This window comes from Xyrauchen texanus, chromosome 28 (assembly GCF_025860055.1).
Source record: "Xyrauchen texanus isolate HMW12.3.18 chromosome 28, RBS_HiC_50CHRs, whole genome shotgun sequence".
Classification (NCBI taxonomy): domain Eukaryota; kingdom Metazoa; phylum Chordata; class Actinopteri; order Cypriniformes; family Catostomidae; genus Xyrauchen; species Xyrauchen texanus.
The window spans coordinates 24,666,127-24,686,258 of NC_068303.1; the positions used below are offsets into that span (position 1 = coordinate 24,666,127).

The 20,132-nt window shown below is 36.8% G+C and overlaps 1 protein-coding gene across 7 annotated transcripts in view; it reads right to left on the reverse strand.

Moving 5' to 3' along the window:
• Positions 1–20,132, reverse strand: part of LOC127622059 (apoptosis-stimulating of p53 protein 1-like) — an 87,996-nt gene that overhangs the window by 21,497 nt on the left and 46,367 nt on the right. For all 7 annotated transcript variants that reach the window (XM_052095978.1, XM_052095979.1, XM_052095977.1 and 4 more), the window contains 2 exons: positions 18,330–18,400; positions 861–962 (listed from right to left, as the gene is read on the reverse strand). In XM_052095978.1, coding sequence (XP_051951938.1) covers positions 861–962; positions 18,330–18,400 — 173 coding nt within the window. The remainder of the gene's footprint in view (positions 1–860; positions 963–18,329; positions 18,401–20,132) is intronic.

A 20,132-nucleotide genomic window follows, 5' to 3' on the forward strand; every position in this document is an offset into this window, starting at 1 on the left:
CCGGATTCCACACTTCATTCCATGTTGAATGAGGAAACAAAGCTATTTAGCTACTGCGAATGAGAAATGCCTGCCACGGCATACAGAGCATGCCAGTGTTGTTTGCTACATAATTGCCGTTGTGACTGTGAGGTTCGGTTTCCCGCCTCAGCCTGCGGTTCCCTTGACTAACATCCCTATAACGGTTAGAACAGACTACTGTAATGACCAATACATGGCACTGAGGAAAACACAGAGATGAGGTCAGTTACTTAAAATATTTAATGACACTATTGTAATTGAACAAGACCAATAAAGAGCTTCAAAACAAAGTCTGAGATTTAGCTGACAAGCTGTTGCATTTTGAGTAATTACACTTAAATATACAAACACTTAAATTGGGCTTAAAATATTAAAACAAAAACTATAAATGATCACTATAAAAAAAAAACAGACAGCCAGAGTAATTCCATATTCTGTCCTATTATCTCTAAGAAAATCTGGTTCTAGCCAAGATAAAGATAAATATATATATATGTGTATATATAAATATATTATATATACATATATATAACATATATAAAAAATGTGGTTCTAGCCAAGATAAAGATATATATATAAAATCTTTTTGCCAATAGTTGGTAAACACCACCATACTGTCAAAATAAATGTTCATAAATGCAACAACAGCAAAATATTTATGCTAAACATCCACAAAAGCAACAAAATCACTGGAACACTCCTTAGAACAGTGTATTATTCATGTTTGTTTCAACAGAACATTTTCACTGCAATATACGCATGAAAAATTTGCCTCTGGTTTACACACAAATAAAGATCAGAAAAAAGATCACATCAAAGGGCACATCTGAGGGTGTTACCTTAGCGACGAGCATCTGTTGCTGGGCCTCAATTTGCTGTTGCTGACGAGTGGCCATCTCTTGCAGCTCAGAGAGAGTGAGCTCCACGTGAGGGTTTCCCACCTACACAAGGAGAAAAAAGAGAGGGAGGGAGAGAGGGGAGAGAGAGAGAGAGAGAGAGAGAGAGAGAGAAAGGAGGGGTAGTTAGACAAAACAAAGAGGGACATATGCGCACAAACAAGGATACAAAATGACAGGTTTGATTCAATGGCCAAATAATTTTTTTTTGCCATTTTTTGTTGATAGACAAAGTAGTAGAGAGACGACCCATGGGAATACAAGGCAAGACTCAAACCCGGGTCTCTTATGAACATCACAGCTCAATGTGTCAGAGTGCTCGCAATTAGAGATGCACTGATCTATCGCTGACTGATAATAATTATATATATTTTTTTTTTAAAAAAGTCAATGATCAGGGCCGAATTATTTCCTGTCAAAAGGTGGCTGAAAAATGCATTAGACAATTAGTTTTCAACTTGTGCTGTGTGTGAAAGATGTCTCTTGTGTGGAATAACTTTGAGTTGGGTGACAATCAATCACAGCAAAAATTAATTTGTAAGCTTTGCACTGTTAGAATTTCACAAGATGGAACTACCACTAAAACTTAACATAACTAATTTGAGTACTCTCCTTCAAGCTCGACACAGCACGGAATATATTTGTTAAAGCAAAAGCACAGGCTAAAAAGGAACAAAATTCATTCAGAACTAAATTGATGTTATTAACAATTTTAAGTGAGTTAAGAGCATTAAAAAAAAATTAAGAAATCTTTAGAATTCTGATAACGTGAGTTAAAAATGTTAATAAAAAATAAAATATATATGCAGATTATAAATTGCAATTAATCACATACAGTATATAACAAATGGCTGAGAAAGACCCTCAAATAATAATAAATAATATATATTGTAAAAACAATAATTCAGATAATTAAAATGCATAACATTATTGTGGCAGACGAGTACAGCATTGATAAGACAATACAAAAAGTGACATTAGGGCAATATATTGTTTACTTCCATATTATTAAAATTAACGTGCCACTGTACACCTGTGTCAGACAGATGCTTTGAGCATCTTACTGTGGTTGCGTCACGTAATAGACACAGCATTTTTATGTTGCCGTGTTAAGTAAAACCTAGTTTGAAATTTAGGGGAAAAAAACGTGATTCCTCCATTTGGAATTGGACTCGGTCCAGCTGTATTGGTACGCAAGAACGCATTCTCATCTTGTGCTGTCAATAGTGTCAAGCAAGCCTGAGTTTGGTTTCTCTGTACAGCTGCACGTTGCCTAAACAGCTGGAGTTTTGCATACTGCCCCCTGCAGAAAGCATGTGGTACTTCAAGCTTGAAATGCTCCAATGGTAAGAATCTTCCATATTATGGTCTGGGGATACGATTAATTTGCTATTTTTTATAGAATTAAATCGCACTGATTTAACGTGTTAAATTGACAGTCCTAGTAATTAACTATCAGTGATTTGAAATAAGGTACCATTAAAATGCAAAACCACTAAACTATTGGTAGAAGCATTGGTATATATTTTTCTAAATTGGATATCAGTATTGGCACAGAATTTTTTATCACTGCATCCCTACTCACAATCACCACAAGGCCACCACTTAATCAAGGCATATAACCCTTAAATATGTGGATATATACCATAGTCTATTCACAGCATCCCAAACTGTCCTGTAACCACAATGGAGGGAGCAACAGGACAACCATTTTTTCAGTGGCAAGAGAACAGATGTTGATTGTCTGAGTAAATTGTCAACCCACTCATACATTTTACTTGAAATTCAACAGTTAGCCTCTTGAACTCATCAGTAGCTGTGTATCACTTGTGTGACTATGCACTTTATTAGGAACACCTGTACACCTACTTATTTATGTGATTATCTAATCAGCCAATGATGTGGCAGCAGTGCAATACATAAAATTACAAATATGGGTCAGGAGCTTCAGTGAATGTTCACATCAACCATCAGATTGGGGGAAAATGTGAGCTTGGACATTTGCTTCACCTCATTAAGGTGATACAGAAAAAAATAGATTGTGAGAAAGAGAGATAGAACTATGTATCTGCAGGGCTTAGAATAGTGAGAGCTGAGTGTGAAATGACCTCAGGCTGAGTAAACACTCACAGCTTAATTATAGCATGAGCGCTAATACTAGACCTGATTTCACGTCTAACTGAAAGGGTTTAAAAGCAAGCCTGTGTGTCTGAGATATATCCCAGAATCCCACAATGTCACTGCATTCTGGGTGATAAGAGCAAGCTGTCTGTCAATGTCGCTGTCGCTAGGGTATCGCCATGGCAGCAAGGCAAATCTGCTGTGTAGCAAAGATTAAAGGCACCAAAATATAGATGGCAATTGCCATTATAGACTGTCATTTAGAGAAATTAAGCATAACTGTGGTCGATTTAAGGCTCACAGTACATGATGTAACACTAAACATAAAATGCAGAGTTATGAAACACACTCACTGAACACTTTATTAGGAACCAGATCTATTGTATCCAGATCCAAATCCAGATTCATCAAAACAGGCTACATTTTTCCAGTCTTCAACTGTCCAGTTTTGGTGAAGCTGTGCCCACTACAGCACTAAGCTTTCTGTTCTTGTCTGACAGAAGTTGAACCCAACGTGGTCTTCTGCTATTGTAGCCCATTTGGCTCAAGGTTCAACATGTTGTGCATTCTGAGATGCTATTCTGCTCACTTCAATTGTACAGAGTGGTTATCGAAGTTATTGTAGCCTTTCTGTCAGCTCGAACCAGTCTGGCCATTTTCCGTTTAACTCTCTGCCTTACAAGGCATTTCTGTTCACAGAACTGCCACTCACTGGAAGTTTTCTGCTTTTGGCACCATTCGGATTAAACTCTAGAGACTGTTGTGCATGAAAATTCCAGGAGATCAACAGTTACTGAAATACTCAAACCAGCCCGTCTGGCACCAACAATCATGCCACTGTTGTAATTACAGAGATCACATTTTTCCCCATTCTGATGGTTGATGTAAATATTAACTGTAAAAATTTGTAATTTTAAGTATTGCACTGCTGCCACATGATTGGCTGATAAGATAATCACATAAATAAGTAGATGTAGAGGTGTTCCTGATAAAGTGCTCAGTGAGTGTATAGTCACACATTTACATTTACATTTATGCATTTGGCAGACACTTTTATCCAAAGCGACTTACAGAGCCCTTGTTACAGGGACAATCCCCCCGGAGCAACCTGGAGTTAAGTGCCTTGCTCAAGGACACAATGGTGGTGGCTGTGGAGATCGAACCAGTAACCTTCTGATTACCAGTTTACCAGTTATGTGCTTTAGACCACTACACCACCACCACTCACACAAGTGATACACAGCAACTGATGATGAAATTTATGAGTGGGTTGACAATTTACTCAAAGACAATCAACATCTGTTCTGTAGTGAGCAGAGATGACTTGACTAAAAAAAAATAAAAAATAAGAACATAATGGGAATGACAGACTAAGCTTCACTCTTATCCTTGTGTTTTTCTTTCTTCTTCTTGAATATCTTATTAGATCATTAATCTGTGGGTTCTGCTGATATACTGAGATAAAGCGTCACTCTAATCCTTGAAGAACACCATTAACAATCTGGTTTGTGCCATTTAAAAGTTCCCCTCGAAATTCAAATATTTTATTGTTTGTGCCAATATAGCAATGATTCCATTTCCTAAAAAGCCACCACCACTCTGCTTTGTGTCTGGGCTGTCCTCAGTGTAACCCATACAAGTGCACTCATCGCAAAGAAGAAAAAAGTTGAAGCTGGGTCAGCCATTAAGGTTATGTAAGGACTAGGGCATCACAGTCATTTCAGTTGGAGTCAAATTAGATCATTTAAATAGGCAATAGTCTGATCTCAAAGATTTTTGCAAGAAGACATTTCATGTCTCCTTACATGTATCGTGGCAGTTCCATGGTGAAATGTCTACTGAGTTGCAATAAAAACAAGTAATATTTTCTCCCAAACAGTTGAAATTAAGGTTAATGCTCTATCGAGTTTTAAATCAACAAAACCTTATAATTAACCATGTCTCTACCAAATATCCTAAACCTCAACCTAACTGGTAGTGTCGTAAAAAGCAAATGTGAGATGAAAAATGCAACTGCTGAAGCATCCATGTCACTTTGTGGTTCTTCTATTACACTTTGTTGACTCCTTTGCATCACAAGTGCAACGCAGTTGAGCTACTGACTGCACTCGAACAAGCTTACAAGCACTACAGAATTGTTTTGAAGTCATAAGATATCATCATGTGAGGAACAGGGCAAAAGAAATGTGTTTAAGAACTTATAATCTGCCATTTTAATCCTGATTTGTTTTAAAGGTAATAAAAGTCTGCAAAAATGGCAAAAATGTTGCTATGAGACCAGGAATATTTTAACTACTCAAGATTACAGAAAAAAATACAATGTAAACAAACATGGCAAAACCGCGGACAATCCACAAACTCTAACACGTATTGTTTGTGAACTTGTGCATATTTTTGTATTTTGAGGATTTAATGTAAAATACAAATTATCTTTTGATCTTTATATTTATGAGAAATGGTTACGGGTTGCCTTATTTGAACAATCTATGAGCTAGACAATCTCTGTCAACACGGTGTCCTTCAGCAAGACACTTACACCAGTTTATTCCAGGGAGACTTTAGCCTTATTCAGACATTTTATGGATGTTTTCCAGACACATGTCTGTAAAGTAATTATTACTGCGGTCTTCTGTATTGTTTACCATTGATTCACAATGGATAAGTGGTGTCCAAGATGGATGTGGCTACAACATTTACTCACTGTTGTCACACGTAACTGAACTATTAAAAAATGTATAATGTGCTGATTATGCAAATCATAAAAGATTACGTGCATGTGTACTTTTCTAATATTAGGGCTAGGGTTCGTCTTACATTTTCTGGCATCTTCTCTTGACCAACATCCACTTCAGAAACTCTGAGAATTTAAGAAACAGCAATATTTAAAGAGCACAAGGGCTGGAAAGTGCAGCTTTACAGGCTTTTTACCAACTTGTCAATTCGCATGGGATAAATATTACCAGGTGATATTTTTACATTACTGACATGACCAATTCACACAAAATTAAAATTACAGAGAAGCCCTGGTAATTAAATTACCCTACGTCCCCCTGTAAAAACTAATCCTGTACAAATATGGATTTTGCCTCTTCCATGATGCATCAATGAAGTGTTCAATGACAATCTATCAGCATCAATACTAACATTAACATGCCTGAGCACACAAATATACATTTGAAAGGTATTTGCGTAATACTTGGAGTGTGGTATTGCCAGGTCACCTACAGCCGTTGGCTAAGTCTATTCTTGCCAAGTTAACACCATGATTCATTTCAGTAATTAATGTTTAGTGTTTTTCCACTGTGTTGTGATGGATTAAAATAGGTCCGTTCACATTTCTTACTCCATCAACACTTCTCACAATTTCTTCTTTCTCTTGATTTAGATTGCTGTTCAGAAACAAGAATCCAAAAGAAAAGTCAGTCAGCAGCCCATTCATCAAAGGTTTAATAAACAGTACATATATAGCTGAGAAGATAAGTTTGCATTCCATTGTCTCATAAATGTTCACCCCCTTTCATAATTTATACAAATATAAGAGATAATTATAATTTTTTTATTTAGTACTGCTCTTCAGATTCTACATTACAGATACACTGCCGTTCAAAAGTTTGAGGTCACTTACTCATTCTTTATTATCATTTTTTCTTCACATTTTAGAATAATAATGAATTCATCAAAACTATGGAATAACAGATAACAGAAATGAAATTATGGGAATTATGTTGTGACAAAAAAAAATCCAAAATCAATAAAACATTTGATATTTTAGGATCTTCAAAGCTGTCACCCTTTGCTTAGAATTTGCAGAAACTTACTCTTGGCATTTTCTCAACCAACTTCTTGAGGTATCACCCTGGGATGCTTATTAAACAGTATTGAAGGGGTTCCAATCTATGCTGTTCACCTATTGGCTGCTTTTCTTTATTATTTTATTATTCAGTGCATCCATTTCAAAAACTTTTTTTATTTTCATTAAAATTGTAGTTTTTTTAATGAAATAAATTAATATGTTGGCACAATTATATTTTTGTCTACAAAACTAATTTCAACCATTTAAGCATACAACAAGATGGGGTCAAGTGACCCTAAACTTTTGAAAGGCAGTGTATTTAAATAATATAGTAAGCATATACAGTGGTAGTGTGTTGTCTTCTTGAGCATCAATGAATGTTTACACCTTGTGCAATAGTTGTGTACAAGTCCCTCAATTGTCCCAAGTGTCAAAAGCTTGATTTTATATATATATATATAAATATAATCACGCTATTCTCTGCGGCATCCATGCATAACTCACCACCCGCCCCACAGAGAGCGAGAACCACAAATTATAGCAACCACGAGGAGGATACCCTGTGTGACTCCGCCCTCCCTAGAAACCGGCTGGAGTTACTCAGCACACCCTGGATCCGAAATTGCGACTTCAGGGATGGTTGTCAGCATCAATAGCTGAGCTACCCAGGCCCCCACAATAAGGGACTTTTAATTATAAAGAAACGCCAAATACAAATGGGACTCTTATTTTGAAATGTCTGCACTCCCAGTTGTGAGCTCACAGATGGCTGAGTCGCTGAGAAAGGAATCGGATTCAAACTGCTAACCTGAGCTCCTGAGTTCAAACCCTCAGTTCTTTACTGGTGCTTCATGAAAAATATCCAGTTCAAAAGAGTAATTTGTTCATGACTACTTCGTGCTGGGTTTGTTGTTGCGTGTAGAGCAGCGAGTTCATCAGAAACAGAATGAGAGAAAAGTGGCGCAAGACACTGGTTGTGTATGTTCAAAAATATATTCAATAACTCACAAGATCATATCTGACGAAACTGCATATGAACGCACACAACCCGACTGTCGCCAGTGGCCACTAAATTTTAAATTATTGTCGCAATCAATTATTTTTGGTTGCATTTGCGAAAAAAACTATATCATTATCAACAGTTGATCTTTAGAGATCACTTGTCATAAATTTCCGATATGGCTTATGATTGTGAAATGCTCTCACAAGCCTGTGCGTGCTTGAAGAAAATACAACAGTGCCACGTTTTCACTCTGAGGGACACAGATATGGGAATCGGAAGGGATTTAACGATTCCGTAATGATTCCAGTAATTCATTAAGTACCTTTTTTATATATATAATTATTTGGAAATGAGAAATTCTACAATTCTTTTGTATTTACTACCATCTACAGTCTGTTACCAAATGATGGTATCATTTCAGATTTCTACAGAACACATATAACAAATCAGAAATAAATGTTATACAATTCTCATAAAAGGTGTGTCTTAGGCTGTAGATTCAAAAGAGCTGGCTTACATTTACATTTATGCATTTGGCAGACGCTTTTATCCAAAGCGACTTACACTGCACTTGTTACAGGGACAATCCCCCGGCATAACCTGGAGTTAAGTGCCTTGCTCAAGGACCCAACAGTGGCATCTTGGTGGTGCTGGGGCTTGAACCCCCAACCTTCTGGTCAGTAACCCTGAGCCTCAACCACTGAGCCACCACCACTGCCCCGTGGGATTGAGATGTACTGGAAACACAACTGATTCCAGTATTCTTTTTAAGAATGGAACCGGTTCTGAACAAGAACCAGTTCTCAGTTCCCAACCCTACATGCAGCGCATGCATTTAAATGGTAAATTATTTGCACTTACATAGTGCTTTTTTAACCCAAGCGGATTTCAAATGCTTTACACTGCGACTCATTTACATACACACACACACACACACACACACTAATGATGGCAGAGCTGCTATGCAAGGCGCTAGCCTGCCATTGGGAGCAACTTGGGGTTCAGTGTCTTGCCAAAGGACACTTCGGCATGTGGAGTCATGTGGGCCAGGAATCGAACGGCTAACCCTGCGATTAGTGGCCAACCCGCTCTACCACCTGAGCCACAGCCATTTTAATTAACATTTATTTAATTCAATCATATTCTTTTGAAGTTTGATAATCACATTAGGTCATATCACGATTCCTATCTTTCCGCTCAAATATTTCAGACCTCTTTAAATAAAAATTAAGACTTTTGTTGTATCATTTAAGATATTTAAGACTTTTTAAGGATCCACAGGAACCCTGATATATATACACACACACGATATATATAAACACACTATATATATATATATATATATATAAGTAAGATCAAATGTGCAAATTAAATATGCATATAACTATACAGAAACCATGCCGCAAACATACCAATCCCAGATGAGCTCTTAAAGGTATTCTGTATTTGTATTTTTCCATATGTAGGGAACCTTTGGCTACCTACACTTGCTTGTTGGTTTCTCCACGTTTAAATTCTCATGAGCAACTGTGTATCATTACATAACTGATTTTGATTTCCAGTACTTACAAAATAATAAGACAAACAAATGTTGAAGAAATATCAAAACGCTTGAACAGGTTATGTAACTGGAAGTGTGCTTCCCAATCAAAATCAGATAGATGTTGCGTTGTGAAATACAAAACCATTTCATTCCACTACTGATGAGTGATGCTCCAAAAAATAAACAAAAAGGATTGTGTCTGGAGTACGAGGCCCAATCAGGTCTGGATAAAACAAATAATTTCAAATCAGCATGAGCTACCGCTTTGAGACTAAAACGGGCTTGCCAGATCCACTAGCAATATTACAATCACTGGCATAGACAATTTGTTGTGCCTCTACTTCAAATTTGTCTCAAGACACCACCGTTCTAATGATCATCAACTTCTACCTCTGTTAGAAGTGCTAATTTATTTTGTTTCAAAAAGTAATTACAGTTTGTTGGGACTTCAATAACAGTTTCTCTTCTCAGTAAATATATTTATGACACAAGTGATATGGTATGGCTCATGCACCCCTGGAACAAACATCAGGCAACAACAACTAGAAAATAGGCATGATACCAACATTTAACAAATGTTTAAACCTTCACAATTTGCCTTAACCTTGTTATAAAAGAGAGACTATGATTTATCAGTGTAACTGAAAGGTCTATGTTATTTTGCACATACATCAAATCAAACGAAGAGCCAAGTTCAACTTCAAAACTTTGCTTTGTAACATTAAGTTAAAGTTCTGGCAACTTTGCTTTATAACACCAAAATGTAACATATCATAGCTCGGCACTTAACTATGTAAGTCTTGCAGGCCCCATCACCACAAGCTCCATGGAAGGGGAATGATTCAAAAAGACCATCTCTATGGCAATGTGGCACAAGGAACGACATAAAACAGGCTGATTTGATTATCAGTTTCTGAGGTGGTTCTGGAAGGGAAAAAGGCCCCACTCTCCACAGTATTCTCTGAAATTAAGTAGAAGGATGTCTCAGCTGCCCTCCAGTCAGACTCCATGATCCTGCATGCCCTTATTTTTTTTATATCCCTCTTAGATGCAGTTGAACAAATATGGCTGTGCATATCTAGGGAACGCTTAAGTGTTATATTGAATAAAGGTGCCCACACAGCAGTGAAATCCGATACTTTTTAAAACAATAATGAGCCCGGAGAGGTAAATAAACCAAAAGATGGCTTTAATTTAAAGAGCATGAACAGGTTAAATAATTCCTACAGCACATCTGATGAGAGAATTCGGGTGAGGGAAAGGGAGTGAGAGGCAGCCTCCTTATTTATCTGAAAAGTACCACCAAGAAGTCAAGACTGAGAGTCTTGTTTACTGCTGCCTTGCCTTATAGAAAAGCAGTAACAAAATGAATGAGGCAGTTCATTCAATACATGACAAAGGAAGCAGGTCATTGGGTAATAACTCAAAAGACTTGTCTCTCTGTTCAGGTTTGTAGCCCAGGGCCATGTTCTAAAGATCATGAGAGAAGAGTGTGTAACAGCTACAGAGGTTTCACTTTCAAGAGCTCTTGAGTGATGGAAGCGTGGGACAATTTCTCTCAACATTTTGCAATGCAACAATTTTCCCCTTAACTCGAACTGCTTTCTCAATACATTTAAAGATGCTGTAAGCAATTTGAGCCATTTTGCTCACTTTTATCATTTTGCAAACTTTGCAAAAAACCACACACCTATCCAGTCTTTACAAACCTCCATGATTTTACTGTAGTAACAGTAACTCTGGTATTTTGAAATATTAATTTTTTTATAGTATTACATTATTTAGCTATTAGCTGTATTATTTTTGTATTATTTTACAGTTGTAGTTAAAGTTTCTTAATGTGTTTAGGCTAAGAATTTCTTTAAAAAATATATTTTTTAGAAAGACTAACTACAGTGACCTAATCACACTAATGAGCAACCATTCATGGTCTTACTTGTGCTTAAGGCATTGCACTGCAAATATAAGGGAAGTATATCAAGGGCTATAAAAAATTAGATGAGCCAGTAAAAACTGTACATCGCTTTGTTTCATACAGATTACATTGCAGGAGAATATTTGTTTTAAATTTGAATTGTTTTATTTAAAGTAGAAATTGTAAGCTTTCTTTAAACATATGTTTCATGTTTGTGTGAGAAGTATTCACAAAGTTTTAGTTCATTTTTGTGACGCGTTTCAGAAATATGCTCGTGGAGACAGAGATGTCTGATAGCTCACCCTTTTTATTTTCTTTATAAAGCACAGGGTTTTGTTGTTATTGTGAGGGTACACAAATAAAAGTAGACCCTTTATAGTCTCTAATGATGTCTTACACTTATCTGTATGCCCAAATTTATTTTATTCCGCTGTAATGATGAAAATATCCAGCAGGACGCGCTGGCCCCAGAGGGTTAAAGTCCAGACTTCCAAGACCTATGGACAAAGCTTTCCTCCTGTGTAATATATGTTTTGTTTAATGCATGTTTGATATTTGGAAATAGGGGATATCTTAAAGCAAACAATGCCAGTCTAAGTTTACTTAAATCATTAAGCATCAGATGAAAGGAAACAGTATCTGTTATGGAGCAGGAAATAAACATTTTCACAGCCCAAACACAGAAAAGAGGTCTACTCATGGGAACAGTCAGGATATTACAAACTATCCCTACAGAAATAAGGTGTTAATTAAATTAAGATAAGCTTGATTTCAAATAGCACAAAAAAAGAATACATGTCAAGGTTAAAGGTGCTTAGATGAAATAATAACTTATATCCAATAAATACAATTAAGAAGTTATGTTATATATTAATTATTTAATAAACCAACTTTTGAGCATGTGGATGACCGTTTACGTCAGCCACCCACCACCCAGGCTATATTAAATACAGGTTTTGTTTGTTTACGTTGTTCAATTGCCACTTGACTTCCAATGTAAAATCTGGGTCCTGAAGCGAAAGTTGAGAACCACTGTCCTAAAAGATGGTAGTCAGTGAAAAAACAAAACAAGCCATTTAACTGATACCCTGACAGAACGGATTAATTAACTAAACCCCTACTTTCTGTAGAAAATTCTCCCAATGCCCCACTTAAATCGATGGAGAAACTCGGTCATTACATACTTCATCTCGGCAAGGCCATGTTCCCAAATATAAGCAGCTTTGGATGCCACATTACATGTTGCCACAGCACATTAGCCAAAGCTGGCAGTGAAATATCAGATAAAGTTAAGCTTGTCTTTTGACAGAAATATGATTTAACTGGTATGCTACACAGCCAAGGAACTTGATAACAAATATAGTAATTCAAATAACATTCCTTCACCACTTTACAGAATGCACCCATGTGGACCGCATACAGCTATGACTCTTGGCATAGAGGAAGCATGTCATAATCCTCTTTACATTTAGACCAGTGCTCATTTATTTATTTTTTTGATTTTGGGGTTTAATATGACATTTCTTGACAGTTTCCATGTGATTCTCACAAGGATGAATGGCTTGTGTTCTAGTATTTTTCACACAAGCCATAGTCACTTTGGACAAAAACATTTTCTGAAACCTGAAATCAAAAAAGGTTGCATGCAAGTTTTCAATACATTGCTTTACTGTTTTGGTGCAAATTAAAAATTAAGTTGAAACTAAGAGAATAAAATATAAAGATATTTTGAGAAGATTTGAAATTCACAAAGGTAACACTTCACAAGATGCAGAAGAAACTGGAACATGTGAAGCCCTGGAGAGACAAGCTGCCCACACACAGAGGAACAGCTTCAACTTTATGAAACTTGATATGCCCACACAGTTCAGCACTTTGGATCTAAAAAATGTGAATGCACGATGGACAAGCATAATAGTATTAGCAGTGACTCTAGCATTATTAGATACCATAGAACGGTCCAAAGCTTTGCCCACTTAATTTAAAATATGGAGGGAGAACAAGACAAAGACTGATGGCTCTTTCCACCCTTTAATGCTTTCCAAGTATAATGAACCACATACTGACTCGACAACAGCTGACTTTGTGGCATTAAAGGCCTGTGAATTATTGGCAATGCATTATTGAATAGCGCATAGGATGCTCCCTTTCGGTACATGGAGAGCAGAGGCAGCCTTACCTCAACTCCCTGTCTTTCTCGCCCTGGAGGTACAATGAATGATCTGCGGAACAAAGTGTGCAGGAATTGAGTGATTAGTAGAAAACAGTAGAGGAAAAGAGCAAGTAGAAGGGAATGAAAATGAAAAAGGAGGGGGTGCACTTAACACGCTCCAATGCAGACTGGCCAAGCTGACCCTCTGTCATGGTGAAAAAGGAGAGGGAAGGAGAACAGACTCTCAGAAAAAGCTAAAGAAAACAGATGGAGTGACAGCAAGAGGAAATGAGAGAAAGGTGGTCACCCACTATTTCATAAGGGGAAAAACATTACCTCCCTTTTACAGGCTGGCAACACATTCATGAGTGTGACTCCGAGTTTGTGTGTGTCAGAGAGAGAAAATCTTCAGAGGGGGTTTTGCTTCGACATAGTCGGAGCAGAGAAAGCCACCCTGCTGTAAAGCCAATGGAATTAAAAGAGCATTGATCCTCTTAAGAGCAGTTATGTCATGAAATTAGTGTAATCCTCAAAATAATAAAGTTGCAACAGGAGAATGAGAATACAACAGAAAGTACCCTCTGTTTTATTAGGTTAGCCTACGAAGACGTTTACTTACACACAATCATACTGCTGACTTAGCACAGTGTTTGTTGGCCAATAACTTCCCTTAAGTCCTGAGTAGAGACATTACAGGGATGGGCTGCCTTAGGATTGTTTAGTGTTTAGAAGCAGACAGACTAAGATGGGGCCTGAGGAAGGAATCCGATTAAACAGCCCAAACAAATTTAGCTGTTGCTGTGAAACAGGCCAAAAGTTTTGTCTTGGCCGTTCTCAAGAGGCTCAGACTGTCCAAATGCCAGGACTGATCTTAGGTGGTCAACAGGATGTTGTCACATTTAAGGACAAAGTGTTTAGCTGTCCGTAGTGCAGGGGCGTGTCCAGAACTATTCAGTCATTCAGATATGAAATGTCTGGCCACTTTCCCACCTGATGTTTTGGGGTGTGTATAACATTGATGTGTGCGTCGTAAGTATTTTTATTTTTTTTAAACATGCGGGGATATCTGCCTCAAACAAAGTTTTTAAAATCTTTAAAAGATACGATGCCACATGCCACAAACCTTGTAAACTTTAGCAGTTCTTTTACAATCTTTTACAGTTACAATTAAAGGGGTCATGACATGGGTTTTTTTATTGTATTATTATGTTCCCTTAGGTGCAATTATAGTATTAATATATTTTTTTTTAAGAAAAACTTTTAAAATCTAGTGATTTATGACCTTTTCCCACCCTGTTTCTCATCCTCTGATTCAAACAGTCTGTTTTGGGGGCGTTTTCCATTTAAGACTTCAGTGTTAACGCCCACTGTTATGATTGGCTAACGTCAGTGCCTATGTATCAATTATTGACGCCCCATCCAGAACAATATGCAAGTAAACTAAGTAAAAACACTGTGATTATTCATAATGAATGAAATTGCGCTTTAAAAAGTAGTTTAAAGTTTAAAATAGATTACTTACAGTTTGCGTCGTCGTTGTTCCCAGAATAGTCGGCACGGACTTATCTTTGAGCAACAGTTTTCTGGCAAAGCCAGCATCATATTGAGATTTGTTCTCAAAACAGTCATCCTTAAAATGTACAGAACAAACGCTTAAGTTAACACTGCCGTGACTGGGACGTCCGCAAAAAATAAACTGCATCCATTTTTCCCTGACGTCTGGATCTTTCGGCAGCTTATTCAGAGGTTTTGTTTGACCACAGCCAGGAACAGCACATCTGTGTGGCATCGTAATTTTCCTGTGCACAAGTAGTCTCTGTCAGAGCTCGCTGTCCATCGACTGAACACTTGTGAGGCGCACGGCGATACTGAAATGAGCGTAGTTGTCTTGCGCTTAAAGCGTAGTTATCTTGTGCTGAAGGCGGTCATATGCAAACGCTGGTACGTCACTTCTAACCGTCACGTCACTTCTAACCATGAATCCAGAACGAGCTGTATTTTGAGCTTGATTAAATAAATGATTCGTTTAGAATGGGGAGGACGTCTTAAAATATTAAACTTGCAGGACGTTTTAATGATACAAAGACCTCTTATATACCAAAAGATCAAGGCAAATTTGGTTTCTCATGTCATGACCCCTTTAAATAAATACACCTATCGTTTTTTTTAATTTGCCAAAAGTTGAGTCTTTTGAGAGCCTGTTATTATTTCCTTTCATTATGCATTCAGTCTTATATCATAGTACGTCTCTTAAGAAAATATGCAAAAAGAAAATAATAATTTGCAGCTCACGTTTTAATATCAAATTAAGCAAGTTGTTTTTAAAGCACTGTTTAATTAATCTAATTGCATTTGGCAGTTCCAATATATGGATAAATTGAGTAGCCTACACAACTAAAATCCATGCACATTCTTTGTGTGTAAGCCTATGATAAGATTAAGAAATATCTTCAATATATTTTTTTATTGTCTCAAAATAAAACAATAGCCTACTTGATAGTATTACATCATGCCACGGAAGCGTCATCTCTCCAACTCCAAAACTGTGTTCATATTAGCAGTGTCCATAACATTAATACAGTTTCAAAAGACATTATATACATGAAAAAAAGAATATACTTACAAAATGTAAAAATTAAATGCTATTTGGAGTCTTCTGTGTTTTGCAGTATTAACATTTAATAACAGTTAATCAATTATTTAGGTAGGTAACATTTAACTATAAACTTTTTTTGAACATTTATACATATCTTATTATTATCAGGGACGTTGAAAAACGCTTCATGCCACACTTGAATGAGACTGTGAACAAAATGGGTCACTCCAGTCAAAAAAGTCTTGGCATGTCACTGCCGTAGATTGCTGCACGTCACAAAAGCATCTACTGAATGTGGATGAATTTATATGATTTTGCAGTCATTCGTGATTACTGGATAAGGCTTTTATATATATAAATCTAATTTTAGAGAGAAGGCACTCAAAAATATAATTGAAAATATGTCCACCCAGAGCACAAAAAAAGCAAAAAAAACAATATAAAAATAAAAAAATTGATTTTCCTCAACTTCGGGCACTTTTAGTACTTTTAAGACGTCAAGAAAAAATCATTCGGATTACACGCACCTGCATATCATTAGTGGCTATTACTAATCAAGGACTACATATATACCCCGCTCGTGCTCTCTCTTGCTCTCTCTCCCTCTCTCATGCGCATTTCTAATTTAAAGGGGGTCAAAATGTCCTTGATATTTAGACATATGAGGTAACTACTATAAAAAACAAATACTGTAAATTTTACTAAATGTAAAGAATTCAAAAATGTCCTCCCCACTCTAAAAAGAGCATTTATATTTGCCACCCTACTGAAACATCTCGTTTTGAAATCTCTGTGTTAATGACGTCACAACACATTGCTCATTTGTATTTACACATCCCACAACATGCCTCATCGCACCCTTGGCCTCGCCCACTAGCATGCATATATCAAATGTCATGACTGTTAGATTATGGTGCCCTGTGTTAACAGTTGTGCTTGAGATGAACATCTAATGTATACAGATGTAACGTGTTGGTGGTGCGTTATGTGTAAACCCTGAAATGTAGTTTTGTAATATTGTCTTCCAATTGAGTTTGCTGAATTTGAGGGGCTGCATGATGTTATCCAATCATAACAGTGGGCGTTTACTTATGGTCTTATGGAGGCGCTTAGGCCAAAGCAGAGCATTTCAGACTGAGGGCCAAAAACAGGGTGAAAACTTATCATATATTTCTAAATTGTGACCGTTTTGGTGCAAAAAAAAACAAACTTTACTAACATTATCATTGGATCTGAGGGAAGATAATACAGTTATAAAAAAAAAAAGCACTCCATGGACCCTTTAACACATTCAGTTTGAGTTAGTGTTAAAGTACTTGCACAGATTATGTAAATAATGTAACAAACCAGATTTAAAATATATGCATTGATTGACTACATTCCTACAATAAAAGAGTAAGAAGTCTTCACTTTCTCTTTCAGATGGCAAATTAATCATCAGTTGCCAAACATTTAATCAAATTAGACACAAGGATCACACGCCAACTAGACAAATGTCATGGCTATAAGAAGTTAACCCTCTTTATTCCACTTAAATACACACATAGAGACAGACATTGAAAATGAGATCCATATGGCTACATGACAAGACAGGCAGACAGGTGTGTTCCTTAACAGTCCCTGCCAGAAAGTAACACCTAACATAAATAAGAGTGTGTGTTAAGCACTAGAGTACCTGGGTGGCAACAGCCTTTCTAATGAGCCCAAACAAAGACCATCTCGAGCCTCAGTGGATGCCAACAACTGCTTGTCGCGCCCCCCCCCCCCCATCTCATTATATACACTGGTGGTCTACAGACATCTTTTTCCCCTAAAGGTGGAATTAGTTCCACTTCCTGGAGCCTGACTTGTCCCCTGTCGAAATTTGGGACAGATGGTGGGAGGAAATGAGCTCAGTGGACTACTCTTTGTAGGAAGCACATCACAAAACTAATAAGTGATGTGAGAATTGCTTATTTGAAAGAAAATGGCAAGTGCATTTCTGTGAATGTGATACATGAAGCAGAGTAATGGCACATGACAGGTCTCACTGCGTTTGGCTCAGGGTTAGAGAAAAGGACTGAATAAAATTTGAATGATTTTAAAGCTTCAGTACTAAGGAGTGTCACTTGACCCATCAAGTACTGCCAGAACTTTGCAGCTGCTACTTTGTATTAAATTAACCAGAAATACATCATAATGTATTGTTATAGCATGTGGAATTGTACACCCCAGGGTGCATTTTGAATAATCACAATGCTGGGATAAGAAAATGTGGCATATTTCGATGAAGATGTGAGATGAACTAACCCCATTCTCGTTGTGCATGTCTGAGCTGCTTCCTCCTCCCCTGCTGGGCTGCCCCTGAGACTGCTGACTCCCTAAGAGGACAGGAATAAAATACATCGAGTCCATTTACCAAAAACACATTCAATTGTGCAATATACACGTCAATGAACACACAAAAAACATATACACATATCACAAGGCCATGAAGGAAAGGTTTAAAGGCCTGTTTGTTATTGCCATGTTACACTGAGAATGGATCTCAAACATTTAGTGGATTATTTCCTCTTTCCCTCCCAGACACAGAGGTCTCAGCTTTATGCCTTTATCCATGGGGACACTTACAAAACCTAATCCTGCCTACATCGATAGGAAAATACCTCATTGGAGCAAGTGCAGAGAAAGAGTGAAAACAAACGAATGATAGGATAAAAAGGAAGACAGAGAGTGAGACCGAGAGAAACTTAGGCAGCATTAAGGCCTGTATTTACTTCTTTTTGTTTCATGATCCTCTTTTAATCACCAGCCAACTCACGATATGCACAGCAATAAACGGCACAATTCAATATATCACTTAAATCACAATATCATGATTCGATTCCGATTCACAAGTAGGGATGCCGCGATTAAAGGGTTTTACTACTAACCGCCATTAAAAATGTCACGGTTAATTTAATCGTAATAATTTAGAATCTATGGTTTAGAACAGTGAAATGCTTTACTTGCACATGGCAAAATATTATATATAATGTATAAATAGATAATATAAAAAAGTTATTCATAAGATTTTGTAAGCCTTGTGCATATGTGGGTACTGGAGCTATTGCTATGGTTACAGACGGTGGCCGCGTGGTGCTTGGCCAAGTGTCGCGGACTAAACATGAACTTTCAATTCAAGTTATAATGGGGCTACCACACACAAACTAAAATATAACAGAGGAATTCGATCTACCAGACTCGTATACAACAAAAAATGATGCTGTTTGGTAGTATTTAAATGACTGACTGAAGACGACAGATGTAAACTATGCAGACAGAAGTCACAGAAAGATATGACAGGATGCTCCACTAGATATCCAACAACAAACTAGTGATTTTAATATTTTTTGCCATGGTGCTTTTAAAGTGATGAATTAAATGATGCTACTTTTTGTAATGTATAAGCGTGCTGACAGTGCGCGGTGCATTGCATGTAGTCATCAGCGAGTAAACTTAGAAAAGTTGCGTCTATCATCCTCCTTTATTTAAAGATTTGCTTCTATACAAATTAACTGCATTAAAAAATAAATTAACATTTTTGTCATTATATAAATTGTCTGCTGTATGCAATGTTTCCATTATTTGTAAGTTGTGGTGGAGAGTATTTGTATAGAGTCTGTTGCCGATTCTGACAGAAAACAGAATGCTTTATTAAACTGTTGCAGAAGAAAAAGCTTTTGGATGCCATGAACTAGGCTACATGTTGCACCATTAATTATGAAAATAATATTTAAAAAAAATAATATGTCTTGAAATTGCAGATTTTATATTGCATATATATATATATATATATATATATATATATATATATATATATATATATATATATATATATACATTAGGGCTGTCTATTTAACATGCTAATTCAGTGCGATTAAGTTTATAAAAAAATAAAGTGTAAAAAAAAAAATGTACGCAATTAATCGCAATGCCCCCTGACCGTAAAAAGTCCTGAGAAATGCAAGCTTGTAGTACCACCTGTTTACTCCAGAGGGCAGTAATTGAAACTTCATCTGTATGGGCAACGCACACTTAATACAGTGAAGAAAACACGTTATGTTCTTGTGT